General features: G+C 39.4%; 3 protein-coding genes across 4 annotated transcripts; 1 reads left to right on the top strand and 2 right to left on the bottom strand.

Moving 5' to 3' along the window:
- Positions 1–2073: 2073 nt before the first annotated feature.
- b4galt7 (xylosylprotein beta 1,4-galactosyltransferase, polypeptide 7 (galactosyltransferase I)) lies at positions 2074–7642 on the bottom strand. 2 transcript variants are annotated; one of them, XM_085905616.1, is made up of 7 exons: positions 7099–7642; positions 5435–5773; positions 5016–5241; positions 4816–4899; positions 4623–4727; positions 3976–4145; positions 2074–3378 (listed from the first exon to the last, which is right to left on the bottom strand). In XM_085905616.1, the coding sequence occupies exons 1-6, from the start codon at positions 7146–7148 to the stop codon at positions 3990–3992; spliced, it is 960 nt and encodes a 319-aa protein (XP_085761742.1). In that variant the 5' UTR covers positions 7149–7642; the 3' UTR covers positions 2074–3378; positions 3976–3989. The 2 variants fall into 2 exon arrangements, with proteins under 2 accessions (XP_085761742.1, XP_085761740.1); XM_085905614.1 differs by having other exon boundaries at positions 2074–4145; positions 7099–7641.
- Positions 7643–7826: 184 nt separating this feature from the next.
- Positions 7827–10353, bottom strand: LOC147060432 (transmembrane emp24 domain-containing protein 9-like). Its single transcript, XM_085905617.1, has 5 exons — positions 10137–10353; positions 9689–9789; positions 9378–9503; positions 9156–9302; positions 7827–8704 (listed from the first exon to the last, which is right to left on the bottom strand). Exons 1-5 carry the CDS (start codon positions 10336–10338, stop codon positions 8555–8557), a joined length of 726 nt encoding a protein of 241 aa, XP_085761743.1. The 5' UTR covers positions 10339–10353; the 3' UTR covers positions 7827–8554.
- A 232-nt stretch (positions 10354–10585) lies between these two features.
- Positions 10586–12806, top strand: tmem216 (transmembrane protein 216). The gene is made up of 6 exons (XM_085905581.1): positions 10586–10615; positions 11318–11331; positions 11411–11504; positions 11583–11675; positions 12364–12565; positions 12666–12806. Exons 1-6 carry the CDS (start codon positions 10606–10608, stop codon positions 12679–12681), a joined length of 429 nt encoding a protein of 142 aa, XP_085761707.1. The 5' UTR covers positions 10586–10605; the 3' UTR covers positions 12682–12806.
- Positions 12807–14592: the final 1786 nt, after the last annotated feature.

Raw genomic sequence — 14592 nt, 5'->3', positions numbered from 1 at the left:
TAGCTTGGAGAAAACGTGCATAAAAGAAGTGCTGTTTCAGTGAGTGGTTCTTTCTTTCATTGGCAAATCGTAAATCTACATTCTGGCTTACATAGTTCACGCCAGGAGACGCAACACTCACGAGCCAGGGACTTTACGAGTCCGTGACGTAATTTCCCGTTCTCGAACGAGACGAGTCAGTGACGCAACTTCCCGTTCACGACCGGGTGAGAGACTCTTGCCAACGAATCAATGTGTAGGTGATGTATTATAAAAAAAAATGTGTGAATTACCCGACCCAATTATTATTATCATATATAATATATCTATTTTTTGCAGTTGTTTGATGTATATGTTGTTCCCACGGGATGTTGTAATATAGAGAAAAATGTGTGGGTTGCCGTTGCCAACATTACTGTGTTTACTCGATTGTTTTTTGTCTGGTGTATTGCTTAGTTGTGTGTTTTATTGAAGTTTAAAAAAAAAAAAAAACGGATGTGAGGTGTGTGTGTGTGTGTGGGGGGGGCGATTCGTTGAACGATTTGTTTGAACGAATCTTTTGAGTGAACTGATTCTAAAGATTCAGTTCACTTGAATTGATTGGAATGCACATCGGTACTTGGCGTCTTCAGAGTTCCTGCTTTAAATTCTTCTACAAGTCTTACTTAAGTTGTCTTTAGCGTTAATGACAATGGAGGGAACCTCATGAGATTATTGCAGTCCTCCAAAAGGATCTATAAGTGCCAGGGTGAAGGAGCCATTTTGCATTTACAATAGCAGGTGGCGATTTCTGAGCTATGTATCAATTTGTAAACATGTCAGAACAATTGTATGTCGTTTTTCCAATTGTATTGAAGAAAAAAAAAAACAAGCACGTATGCTTGGGTTCAATTATGCATCCAAACCCAGAGTTTAAACACACTTTTAGGAGGTTGTTCATATCTTGAGCATTACACAAAAAGTTTGGGCTGCCATCGTTTGTGAAGGTCAATAAGGACATTAAATAGGACTTAAATCGTGACAGTTTCAGCCTTGAGACATTTACATTTGCTATGTCTACGTACGTAGACAAAATCTATGTCGAACTGATCCACGATTTGTAGATGTAGGCGTGTGTGCATCTGTGAGCATCGTTTGAGTAAGATGGCTGCAGGGCTACTCTCAGCTCAAGTATATAATTGTGACAAATTCTCGTAAAAAAAACAACCTGTCAGCCCTGAGGCCAAAAGTATCAATCGTCACGCAACTTCCAGAAAGCTCCCCGAGAAATCACCAGACCGTGGGGGATTTGGGGACAGACGGGGGAGGGGGGGGCAGGCTAATAACTAGCTAATAGTTAGCTATTAGCAAAACAACACCCCAACAGACGCACACACTAATTACCACCTGTACTACAACTATGACAAGAATGTGAAAAACTCATAACTCCCGTCAGACATTACTAATCAACTTCAGGAAACACTTAGCCAATGTCAGACATGACAAGTCAACTTAGAAGAGAACAGACTCCCTTTCAGGCTACTAGACATCACTAGTCAAGCATAGAAATCTCTAGGCCACTGTCAGACATTTCAAGTCAACTTAGTCACTGGTACTTAAGTCAGAAGTGAAAAGTTTAGAACGCTGGACCACTGTTAGACACCATTAGACACCTTAAATTTAAAGAAAGAAGCATTTGCTTGCTTTTAGTTCACTGGCCAGGTTCTACGTCACTGATGTGTGTGGCCTTTTATTTGAAATGGAAAACTTGGAGTTTGGGTGAATTTTGGGGATTGTGAAAGAAAAATTTTAATATATATTGAATGAACTGAAGTTGGACTGCTTTGCTCAAATTGTGAAATGTAAAAAAAAAAATGGTGGTTTTATGCCTCATTTCATTTTTGTTTTTTGTTTTTTAGCTTTAGAGGGAGCTTCAGCAGCACCAACGTAACCCGATAATCTATATAATCATGTTTACAAGAAGCAAATGAAAAAAAATAAGTCATTGCAAGAAAGCCACGAATTGGATTGAATGGAGTCAGAGCTCTATCTAGTGGCAAAAGAACAGAACAATGAAAAGCATTGATTTAATGTTTCAAGAGAAATGGTAAATTTGCATTTAAGAATAGAATCGGCTAGGCGCTCAACAATATGTAACCAAACAACAGCAAAAAAAAAAGAGCCACCCAGATACAAGTTTCAGTCAATTGAGAATGTCAAAGCACTGGAGACCAAAAAGTGGACAGAATAAGAAAATATTATACAGGTACCGTTTATTCCCAACAAAATGGCAAATGAAAGCTACGATATAATCGTTCTTATTCAGTGACATCATCATCTTGCACGTAACAGGGCGTCCATCTCTGGAGTTCCTCAAGCAAAACTACAGTTTAAAAAAAGCACTTATAAATAGGAAAAATAAAGCATTTAAATAATTCCATTGCATTTCTTCCATTTCAACACTGTCAACACCGAGTAACAAAAACAGAAATGAAACAAACCTAACCCGGGTTTTTGTGCTCAGGAGCCACATTTGGCTTAAGTAACCCACATCAGAGGTGTTTATTGTTGTTGGTCTTTATTATTGGGATAAAACTGCAATTGATAAAACTAATATTTAATTAAATACAAAATGTGCATGAAATTTTTTTTATTTTACCATCATGTTTACTTTTTATTCTTCACAATAAATGAATTTTAAAATTAAAGCCTGACAAATGGAAAATAAATAAAAATGCTTAGGGACATTTTCTTTGCAGAAAACAAATTAAATTTAAATAAAATATCATAGAAAATAGTTTTATTTCAATGATAAACACTCATTTCTTTACTAAAGTTAATTGACCAACCACTTATTTAACAAAAATTTAAAAAGTTGCATTTAAAAACATTTACAACATTATTAAAGAGAAATTAACTGACTAGTTAAGATAAAAAAAAATAATAATAATAACTAATCATATTTTGGAAAACTAAACTATACAAAGAAATAATTATATAAATTACTGATCTTTATTGTTATTTTCAATGTATCCAATATTTCAAAAAGCTTAACTTTTTTAAATCAATTTTTTTATGGAAAAGCAATTAAGGTGTGATTTAGTGAGATAATTTAACACAAACAAAATCAGTATATTAATATAATACTTGAAAAACAAATCATAATAAGACAATTTTCATACACATTTTAATATGTATTCTTTTTTAAATATTTTTTTTTTACCATTTTTTAAATGCAATCCTTTTTGACTAATGGTGGACTTTTTCTTGACAAGGAATCCATTTAAAAAAAAAAAAAAACATTTGAAAGATCTCTACCCCAAAAAAAAAAAAAAGGTTGCTGTAGCGATGATAAGAATCTTGTTGAGGAGGGCACCGCCAGCACGTTGCTCAGCGTCTCCTCTTACACTCAATTTAAGGCTGTGTTGGGAATCACGAAAACGAGATTTAAAGTCGTCATCACAAGATTACCAGATTTAAAGTCATCATAGTTTTCAAGAGGATGTTGAAGTAGGACGTTCAGACAACATGTGAAGCCAGGATATATTCAAACACGAAATCACAAGTTTACATACCACAGTGGGAATACGCACTCCTGTTTCGGTAAATTGCAGTTTTGATATTCAGCTTTTATCCCCCAAACATGGTCGGTGATCAATGTACGTCACCAAGTTGACCCTTCAAGTCCTCGTGATATTTAAAGTCATCATGTTTAATCTCACCAGGATGACTTTAAATCTTGTATTTTTTTTCTTGTGTGACACTAACACACCATCGTACTATTATCTCAAGTATACATTTTCTTTGAGTGTGTGTATGCGTGTGTGTGTGTGGGGAATTATTGTTTTTGTATTCAAACACCCACTAAAGGTTGGGAAACTTGATTTGGAGGATAGTCACCATTTACAACATAGTAACAACACCAAATAATGATTTTAGAAGTAGGAAAAGAGGCAGCCAAATTGTGCTTCAACTGCTTTTTGTTCACGAGCTATCCAAAATAAAAGACGCGTTTACTTTGCCTGCGTGTCCTACATGAGGAGGCACCAGGGGGTCTGGTCTTGGTCGCACTCCAGCCGGGTATTGATGACTGTGCAGGGAGCGCCCCCTATAGTCAGCTCCTGGCGGGATTCCACTTGGTAGCGCAGGTTGCTGAGGCCCCCTTCAGGATCCACTTTGAACTGCTCCTGCACGCCACACAAAAATATTTCCTATTGAGGTGGGCTTGCGGAAGACATTTGAGAGGAAGGTCCCTGATGGTGTAGGGGTAACATTTGCATGTCTTGTGTGCTGACATCGTGAGTTTGATTCCCGCATGACGCTATGTGTATGTGTGCGCGCGCCAAGACAAAAAAATAAAATCCGTCCGAGAGAAGTTTCTATTTGTCTTACAACTCATGCTTTTATCCAAATGACACTGGTCTAAAAATTTTCAAGACATTTTTTTTTTTCCAATCGGAGAACATTTTATGTTGACTAGTAACTTTCCAATTATTCAGTAACAATGAAATAATGTTCTAAAATTGTACTTTTTTTTTTTTTTTTACAATCATCTTATCATTGAATAAAAGGAAAATACAAAATGTAGTAAATCCACTTGAAGCACCGTAACCTAAAAGTAAGCCAAAGTGCGACAATAATTTTTGTCCCATGCCGTGACCAACCTGCTTCTGAGCCGCCACTCGCTTCTGGTCCCGTTTGCGCCAGGCCGAGTCATGCACGTGCAGGAAAGTTTCGTATCCCGTGGTGATGTCGCTCGGCCGAAACAGCTGTAAATTGGGATTACATTTTGGATTTGGAAAAAAAAAAAAAAAAAAAAAAACACCAGCATTTATTTTGAAGAGATACGCCACCCACCTGCAAGCCTGCCTTTCGCAGACGTCTGTAAAACTCGTCGTCCTCACGGCCCCAACCCCAGAAACGATTGGACATCCCGTTACACTGCGCAGATAATTGGTTCAAATGAAAAATTAACAAGCATTTAAACGGCAACTATATCACTCCATAATGGAAAATTGATGAGGTTAAAGTGTGAAATTCTTCGTGCTGGTGATTACCATTTGGTAATGCTTCTTGGTGAGCAGCAGGATGCCACCCACGTAGGTCCTGTAATGGTAGAGGGGGTGAAGCTCTGGGGATGCCACGTGGAAGGGCCCGTCAGCGGGGAACCCGTAGTTCAGCGCGTCGTTAAGAGGCAGCAGGTCCACATCGTGCATGGCCAGGTAGTCCGTGTCGTTGGGGCTCTCCAGGTAGCCCACGTTGATCAGCGAAGCCCGGTTGAATCTGCCGGCCACCGCAAAACACGCGGTCATCAGGTTGTGCTCCATCTTTGAGCTCTACTAGAAGAGCTAACAAATGAAGCGCTTCGCCACGCGGCGAGGCTGGATGACACGTACGGGCTCCTAAAACGAGTTCCTGGATTTCTCCACATAATAACTGAAGCCGGGCCACAACTTGAGACATGGCGGCGTCTCACCTGTAGTGGTCCACCTGGTTGATAATGAGGATCTGGTGTGCGATCTTCTTCTTGTTGAGGAAGGCGTGCATGAAGGGCACAAAAACCAGCAGCTCATCGAAGCGTTCCCGGAAGGGCACCAACAGCGCCATCTTGTGAGGACCCCACGTCGACTCATCTCGCTGGTGGCTATCAGACCGGCACAAAGGGGGCGGCTGCTCCGGGAGGCGTCCGTCCCGCTGCGACGAGGTGACGGCCAGGTCCGCTGAACAGCTGAGCTGCAGCCACAGCAGAGACGCAAGGAGCAGAAGCACGCAAAGGCCGAATAGCTTGTACACTGTACAGCGGCCCCACGCTAACCTGAGAACACAAGCAGCATAATTATTTTCAAAAAATACACAGTATCTCTTATAAGTCTGTATCACGTTACGATACCTTATAGCTTGATGACTGTTAAAGAAAACCCAATTTATATTTTCTTGAACGCTATTGTTCTTGGTAGTATAAAATGAACAGACAAAAAAAATCCAATGCGTTAAAGTAGGGGTTTTTTTTTTTAACATATGTTCAATGTGGCTTAGACTCATTCTTATCCAACTCAAAGACACAAAAGTCCTTCTCCAATCAGATGAACAGAATTGTCAGTAAATAAAAATAAAATTATATGGAAATTATATGGAAAAATATTGTGATGTAACAATGGATTGACAAGAACATTGCACCAGAAAGATTTAAGAGATCACCTTTCTAGCGATTTTTTTTAATTGATACCCTAGCCCGTTTGGAAAATATACGTTTTCGTGAAGTAACACAGACTTATTAAACACACTGGTTCAAATATAAGCAGCACCAAGTTAACTGATTATATATAAAGTGCACTAGATTTCACTCCCAAGAAATTAGCTGACAGCTAACACACAAAATTCACAGCAATTGAATGCACATGCTTTAAGTCAAGTTCAACAATAATGTTTATTGTTCCAGCAAGCAATGTATTGTTTCACTGAGAGTCAAACCTCCTCATCGTTTTCTTTAAAAATATTTTAGTTGATTTGGAAAGAATGCTTGAGGTGCAAGAAGCCACATTTATTGACATGCTCACACACATTAATAGGTGGTCTCATCTAAAGAAAGATTTTTTTTTTCTAATTCAAGCTTCATATTAATTTGTATTATTTAATGACGGGATTAAGACAGTGCTTCTCAAAGTGTGTTCTCTTAAATGATTTGTGCAAGATTCACAGAATTAAACACAAATGAAATTCAAAGACTGTTTTGGATTCGACGTATTCGCATCTCGACTCGACATATAATCGACATGAATCAATGAAGCATTGAATCTTTAGAATGGTTTTAAGCTTTTTAATGTATTTTTTTTACCTATAGAAAAGTGATTCACAACATCCACACTGTGCATGTCACAGCGCCCAATATGAAATGCACCTTTACGGATTGTAATTGGAGAGGTAATTACTTGTTTTAGGTGTAAAAGTTTGAGAAGCACTGTATAAAGATGTCGCAGAGTACAAATGACAAGTTTGAGTGGAATTCCACTCATTCTTTCACTTACTCCTTGTCTTTCCGGTCTGCAAATTTGGCACTGTCGTTTCTTCAAACAATTCATTTGATTAGGAAAAATGTCCAGTTCAATATATTAATTGATATATAGTTGACATGAAATTTACCTTCTCTCCTCCTTAAAGTACAGCACAGGTTTCCTCCTCGATGAGAACATCGTGCTTCTTCAAATTCACTTTTTTAATCTCTCGGGTGAGTCCATAATATCCACCATGCTGAGAGTAGCTCACGTGTAATCGGACTTCATTTCAACTCGGACTTCATTTCAACTCGTCCAGCAATTAATAATTCTTTTCGCCCGGCCAAGAGTCGCTCGTGTCGGCGGCGTCCTCTCGTTTAATGGGTGGACACGTAGCATGTAGCATTAGCATGTAGCATACCTGCGTTGAGCTATGCGATGCTGATCGAGTGAAGTCGAAGCTAGCGACGTAACACGCTACGAGCGTGTTTAAAACGGACACATCACCAATTTAGGTGAGCGGTCAAAAATTATTTTTGTTATTTTTCCTCTTGAAAAGACACAAAACAACCGTTTAAGAGTTCAATGTGATTGAGTTCGACTTACTTCCTGCTTGAGCGGAAACAAAGCACCCAATTATTGGTTCCGAGGAAATTTGAAAAGGTAATGACACTCAATTGACTACCTGCTAAGAAAAATAAAATAAAAATAGACTACCTGCTCGAGTGGAAACAAAGCATACACGTAATCATCCCAACCCAATTTGGCAACAACAGATTTCTTGCCAACAAAAACAATTACAGTGGAGACTCAAAACGCCTTTTTACGTCTCGCTGTACCTAAAATGACTTTGCATTGTCACTCTAATGATCAATATTGAATGGGTATAAGACTTTATTTGAACATCTTTTGAATCAGTGCATTTAATATCAAATTTTATTGAAAGCAAAATTATTTAAAAAAAAAAAAAAAAAAAAAAGGTTTTCTCATATAAACCAAATTGGGCTAAACTTTAAACATGAGTGTTGTACCGAAAGAATATCCACCTATTTTTTTTTAGAACAACACAAAAATAACTGTATTTTCATGAATTAAATTTTGACACAAATATCCAGAAACAAACATGACAGTGTCACACTACTGACAAATTCAACCTCCTTCCTGCATAGCTGAAATGTAGAGCATGCTAAAAACAGCAAAAAGTGGACATTCACACTGGCTGCAGTAACTTGTTTTTCACTTTTCATTTGATCAAACTCGAAGAAAAAAAAAAAAATTGGGGGGGGGGGGGATATACCACTAAAATGAAACAGTTTGACATGAGCTCAAATGTGCAGTGATCACACGTGATGTCACACATGCAATCACAATGTATAACTAAGTCGTCAACGTCGACTTTTGAAATAAGAATCAGTCAGTACGCGATGCCGTGGGCCTGCTTCACATTTCATTGGATGATCCAAATACTTGCGTCCAAAAGGAAATCATAAATATTAGTAATGGTCTCTCTCAAGTAACTTTTGTGCACAGCATCCCCGCACTATACTGCATCTCTTTATAGACTTGGAGCACACCCCGAGTTGCACTCACACACACACGAGCGTTTACACCAGCTTCTTGGCCTCGAAGAAGCTCTTGAGGTGTCTCATTTGCCAGATGCCGATGGCCACCAGGATCAGGGTCTGCACGATAGACCACCACAGGACGCGTTGGTTGGTGCTCTCGCTGGTCTGGCGGAAGCGCTCCTCCCGGAACTGCAGGACACACATGAACATCACTGTACCAGGAATGCTAAAAAAAAAAAAAAGTCACCAGGGGGATGATCCAAAAAGTCTTCCTTTTTTACCATTTATGTATGATCCAGTATCATCTTAACCCTGAGCTGCATAAGTGGGTCAAACAAAAAAAAATATTATTATTATTTTTTTTAAACTACTTATGGTTTGAAACCCTAAATCTCGCTTTAAACTCTACTTTGAAACCCCAACCCTGGTTTGAAATCCTAACTCTAGTATGAAACCCTAACCCTAGTTTGAAACCCTTATCCTAGTTTTAATCCACTAGGCTACAGTAAATAAATATTATTCATAAGAGCGGGCATCAGTGAGGTCTTTTGGGGAGGCGTTTAATATTCCTTGGCTCAATAAAAGGTTTGGAAACACTGAATTATTGTATTCCTAAACAAGATTTCTTATCACAACTCACCCTCTGGTAGTTCTGCTCCTTTTGGATCTGGTCAACCTGCTCCACCAGCTGCCTGACCCGCAGCTGCAGTTCTGATAGTTTGTCTTTGGCGGCAATTTCGGCGTAGTTGTTGGCGTGCTCGCCCACCTGGATGTCCAGGTGGACCCTCTGCGGGCAAGCAGGAAACACTGCTCAAAACAAATGGATGCAGAAATGCGGGCACATTATGTGGCGCATCCTCACCAGCATGCCTCCGGCGAAGAGGGAGAACTTGGACGAGTTGGAGTGCAGGCAGATCTGATGTTCTCCGGGCGTGTGAGATGTGAAGGTGAACCTTCCCTCGGAGCCGTATTGCCGAGACATTATCACCTACCCAAAAATAAATAAATTAGTAAATACATTTGAAAAAAAAAAAAGGAGAGACTTAGTCATGAGTACGTAGTCTGCCCAACCGAATTTTTAGCCGCTCAGAATGCTGTCCGAGCACCGTTGACTGTCTGACTCCATTCAATACACAGCTTTACTGAGATAACTTGCTTGTCTATCCTACAAACCTTCTCATCGGGGTCTTTGACCTCCACAAACATGCCCAGACCCTGAGTGGCTGGCAGATATTCTTCTTTGTGTTTGTCGTACAGCTGAGTCCTATAGTTGCCTGCAAACACATAGGATTCATGTCTACATGACATGATAACTCTTCTTCTTTGTGTCACAAACAAATACAGTAAAATCCCACCGACCAATGACGTGTGCATCACAGTAAAGATCAATCAAAGCTTCAAACTTCGTCTAAAACAACTTTATGGGTAACATTTGTATTTTAAAATAAATTTACATCTCAAGTATTGCTTGGTGAAATGACGTAACATTGGACGGAGATTTCAGGTTTTAAATCACACTTGAAGAAATAGTGAGCAACTTTTAGAATAAACGATATTGTCAAAGTTTGCGAGTTAGATGTTAGCATTAGCAAGGCCGCTTTCCCGTGTCGAAGGCACTCACCGATAATCATCGTCTCATCTGGGATTTCTTCTATAAAACATTTTTTTTCTGTTTCTCCGATGTGGAAGTACAAGGCAGTGATGAAGCCGTAAAAAATATTAAGAATGAAAAACGACAACAGAGCCGAGCATGAACTGACAGGCGCCATCTTACTGTCAGGAGAGAGGGCTACTGCGCCTGCGCACAGGCGGCAGTGCCACATCAACCAAAGCCTACGTCCTAGCCAATCAACGCTTTTGCAATTTTTTTTAGTTTTTTTTTTTTAAGTTAAAACTTAACAAACACTTGGCATCAAAACAAATTAGACTCACCCGGATATAAAAATAATAATTACAAAAACATCATAAAAGGTCGTCATTTCAAAAAACATCCAGTAATGCAGCTTTCATACAGTAGAGAGCAGTATAATAACAAAGTACTATAAGCGAAGAAGCCCACTTCCGCCAAGCTGTTTCCAGGGTTACCAGAAATGGCGCCCGGTAAGTAGCGCAATCTGTACCGATCAAAAAATGTCGCCATTAACAAGAAATTAAGGATTTAATTTTATATTTTGGAAGTTACAGTTATGATATCTGTTCATGCAAAGTGCTACCATGCGATGACCTTTTTTTCCTGATCGATGTAAATAGCAATACGTAAAACTGCTTAAACTGCAATGCTTAGATAAAAGCGAAACTCTGATTATTGATTGGAAACTTTGTAAAAAGCAGCTACCAAATGTTTAAATTGTCGGTCCCGAAGCTGACATTATCAGGCAAATTAAGTTAGCTTTACGTCTGTTTTGTGAAGGTAATTGATGCTTTGATAAAAGTTCAACTACACTTAAAGTTTTAAAGTCAAAAGTTCCGATTCAGATCATTTAATGAAGTAAATGTTTAAATAGCAGACTCCGAGATCTATTTAATTACTAGTCAATTTTAATTATTTTTAGTGAATTTAGATGTATGAAGAAAAAAGCTTTACCCTGGCACAATGAAAATAAATCTGCATACAAAGTCATACTCTATTTCCATCTTTTCCCTCAGACTTATCTCAAAACGTGCTTTAATAGTTTTACTAATTTTGAGAAGTGACTACATTGCAGTCAACAATAAAATGAAGTTTGAGCTTAAAAATAATGTAACAGCGAGGCACATTGATTCTCATGCCGTTTTCACTGTGATGTCATTGTTTGTCTACAGGTAACCAGCCAATTGTATCCTTCACGTGGTTTTATTTTGATTGTGTGTGTGCTTGACCTTGTTCACGTGACCTTGACTTGCTCGCAACCTCAGCTGTCGTCGACTGCCCTGCAGGTGCTTCTGTACCTCAACTGCTGGTACTTTGCTGCTTTCTTCCTGGCACATGTGCTCATGTTCATCTATAAAGGTTGCCCATCTGCAAATCTTCAACTACTGTGAGCGTCGACAAGTTTCTTTAAGATATTTTTCTGCTTCTTCTCCGCAGGTCTCTTGCTGCCCTATCCGACAAGTAATCTGACCCTGGATGTCGTGTTGCTGTTTCTCTTCCTGGGTTTAGAGATTCTGCGGATCTTCTATGGTGGGTGCTGCAAGTCCTTTCACTGACGTTAATGAGACATGGTAGGAACATTTTGAATTAAGACAAACATGCAAGACTCCAAAGACACTTTTTTTGAAAGCATCACGATATTTGATCGACTTACATGTCCGCTAAAAAAGGTTTTAGAAGCCTTTCCGTAACGCCTCATTCTGGCATGTTGCTTTGGACATTTTCGGATTTCCTTAGAGACAAACCGATTGTGCTTGACTGCTAGCACTTTTTAAATATGTATACTACACAGATGGCTGTTAATGTTGATTTTTTAAAGAAATTCAAATTTTGGTCTTTGTGTGTGGGCAGAGCAAAGCGGCAAAATTTGAATCACTTGCCATAAAATGCAAACTAATTCTTCATAAAAAGTAATCCCTTAAACCAGTTTGATGTACACTGAAATTTGGTGGACTTGTCTGCCACAAAAATATTCCTAGAAGCCATGACTGAAAAAAAAGACAAGAAGTCTGACAATTTGGGTTGAAACAGCCATTTTCAATTCATTTAGGTCATTTAAGTAATTTCTTAACCACACTGAGACCATTTTGAGCATGTCTTACAAGCAACCATTTGAAGGTCGCGTTGGCCTTTTCCCAATGTTCTTCAAAGATTAACTTCTTGATGTGGATGAAGACGATTGAGACAGGTGATAAGAGCGGTGTTATGTGCGTGTCAGGATGGAAGGGCAACCTGTGCGAACACGCGGTGACAACGGCCGTGTCTCTGTTCCTGCTTTTGCCGTGCATCACGCTGTCCGTCTACTTCCTGCTGCTGCAAACCTTTGTACTGCGTCTGGAGTTCCTTCTGGGCTTGGTGCTGCTCTGCTTCTATGGCCTCCAGTTCCTGCTAAGTGTGCTGGCCTTGTCGTCATTTGCAAGGTGAGACGAATGTAACCCCAGTGAGCACCCCCCCTCCAAAAAAAACCCCTCATATAATCCCACTAAAATGTTCATTTTTACTCATTTTGACTTCCTACAGATCCAAAGTTTACTGAAGCAAACCAAGCATCACATCAAAAACTTCAAATTTCATTTTGTACGTAATTTTGCCACTTGTCCCACATGTTTTGACATTTTTACTTTTTTAACCAAAAGAACCAATAAAGATCTGAACACAATATCTCAATAGTCTCTCTCAACAACATCTTGTGTCTTTCTTCTAATATCTTTTACATCCATCCATCTTCCAAATGTTCACAAATCATCTGTTGACCCCACAAATCAACAGAACACGTGGTGCGAATAGACAGCAGGTGGCGGCAAAGCGCTTGACTAAAGTTAAGACGACCTGGCCTTAGGTCAAAGCAGAAATGACAGAAGAAATGAAGCGTTAGAATATCTTTAGAGTTTCCTCAGATAACCACCGACTTGTTTTCCTGCATGATGAAAACTGTCATTGTCACATGCATACGCAAACAAGTGAGAGCGTGTCTTCGTCACAGAATCGCTCAACTAGTTGAGACTTGATTCAGTTTAGTCTCCAAACGCTGCTAATCTGATGGCAGCATAACATGTCGATAGTGCTCGGTTGATGGTGTCCTGAAATCTCATTTACATCCACAAACTCTTTTACTCCCACAGTTGGAATTATGTCAGCATGTCCCAACATGTTCATAAAAACATGAAAAACATTTGACTCCATGACTGAAGTTGTTTTAAATCAAAGCACGCACACACATTTACGGCAAATGGATGTAGTGACTCGTCACTCCCCACTGGGACTCCAACGAGCAAATGTGGAAAATAAATGACCGACTCCAAAAGTTCTCGTGGGGCATCGCTACTTAACTTCCTTATAAAAATACTAATAATTTTTTTGTCCTGTGAAATGACAACTTGAACCTAGAAAATACAAAACTACAAAACATACAAAACAGCTTATCTTGTGTTTTAGTTCCCATTTGATTGCCTTAATTAAAGACAAGACAGTTTTGAAATATGCAGCCATTGAAAGCTTAATTTTCTGCAAACCAATCAAACTCAATGTTTATTTTTTGTTTCATTCAGTCGTGCTCCTTCAGTGTAGTACCTCATTCTGCCACAACATGCCAAGGCAGCACTGTGACTTACTGCAAAAGATGCAGGAGAATTCTGAACCATCATATTCCAAAAATTCAAAGAATCACTCCCCCCAAAATATAATTTCCCACGAAAATAAATAACTGAGCAACCCTCCTTCAGTTGCAATGAGGCAAATTATTCAAAGTTCAAAATGTTTGGTTCATTAATCTTCCGTCAAATGTCTTTGCCATGGCACACGTGTGCAGAGCGTGATATAAAACAATCAATTCTTCTCCTCCCCGCCATCTTTGATTATCATCACACCTAGTTATTTTCAGCCACACATGACCTTTGACCTCTTTGTCATGTGATGTCGCTGCTACGCACCAACCTGCCCCAATGCCACGTCAGCGTGGAAAAAGAAGTGAGGCGGAGGAGGTAAGGAGGTAAATAAAGGAGGGAACATTAAAAAAAAGTGAGCAGTCTGGCGGAAAAAAAAAGTGGTAGAGTGAGCCCCCCACTTCCTGCCTCCCCGCCCCGCCTCTCTCTCTGGCTTTCTGGAAGCTTCAGGACAGGATGGAAAACGCCACGTTGCTTGTCACCCAGAACCTCCACCCTCTTTCAATCCAGCTGGTCCTATCATCATCAGGGACCAGACAGCTGGAGCGCTCGACTGCTTCTGTCTGACTTTAGACATTCCAACGCAGCATGTCATCATTAACAGAATGAAACGTGTCAATGGCCTCCAGGGAGCTAAGGTGTCATGTCATTCAGTCGGCTTTCATTGAATTTCTGTCGTTGACGAATATCTTCGTTAAGTATGTATGTTAAAGACCAAACCAGTGACTGTCTTCCGATTAATTTACCTTTGCGCATTTTATAGGAATTAATGCGTTCCGCAATGA

This window comes from Syngnathus leptorhynchus, chromosome 2 (genome assembly GCF_054491065.1).
Source record: "Syngnathus leptorhynchus isolate UIUO chromosome 2, UIUO_Slep, whole genome shotgun sequence".
Classification (NCBI taxonomy): domain Eukaryota; kingdom Metazoa; phylum Chordata; class Actinopteri; order Syngnathiformes; family Syngnathidae; genus Syngnathus; species Syngnathus leptorhynchus.
This window is presented reverse-complemented; position numbering and strand designations above follow the sequence as displayed.

What these genes read in the sequence shown, in the direction of transcription:
- b4galt7 (XM_085905616.1), bottom strand. Translation starts at nt 7,148, where the DNA reads ATGTTCTCATCGAGGAGGAAACCTGTGCTGTACTTTAAGGAGGAGAGA. An exon ending in TACTTTAAGGAGGAGAGAAG is followed by an intron (nt 5,774 to 7,098) that starts GTAAATTTCATG and finishes TTGTGTTCTCAG; the next exon opens with GTTAGCGTGGGGCCGCTGTA. An exon ending in CCAAGAAGCATTACCAAATG is followed by an intron (nt 4,900 to 5,015) that starts GTAATCACCAGC and finishes TTATCTGCGCAG; the next exon opens with TGTAACGGGATGTCCAATCG.
- LOC147060432 (XM_085905617.1), bottom strand. Translation starts at nt 10,338, where the DNA reads ATGTGGCACTGCCGCCTGTGCGCAGGCGCAGTAGCCCTCTCTCCTGAC. An exon ending in TCAAAGACCCCGATGAGAAG is followed by an intron (nt 9,504 to 9,688) that starts GTTTGTAGGATA and finishes ATTTTTGGGTAG; the next exon opens with GTGATAATGTCTCGGCAATA. An exon ending in TCTTCGCCGGAGGCATGCTG is followed by an intron (nt 9,303 to 9,377) that starts GTGAGGATGCGC and finishes GCTTGCCCGCAG; the next exon opens with AGGGTCCACCTGGACATCCA.
- tmem216 (XM_085905581.1), top strand. An exon ending in GCTCATGTTCATCTATAAAG is followed by an intron (nt 11,505 to 11,582) that starts GTTGCCCATCTG and finishes TCTTCTCCGCAG; the next exon opens with GTCTCTTGCTGCCCTATCCG. An exon ending in GATTCTGCGGATCTTCTATG is followed by an intron (nt 11,676 to 12,363) that starts GTGGGTGCTGCA and finishes TGTGCGTGTCAG; the next exon opens with GATGGAAGGGCAACCTGTGC.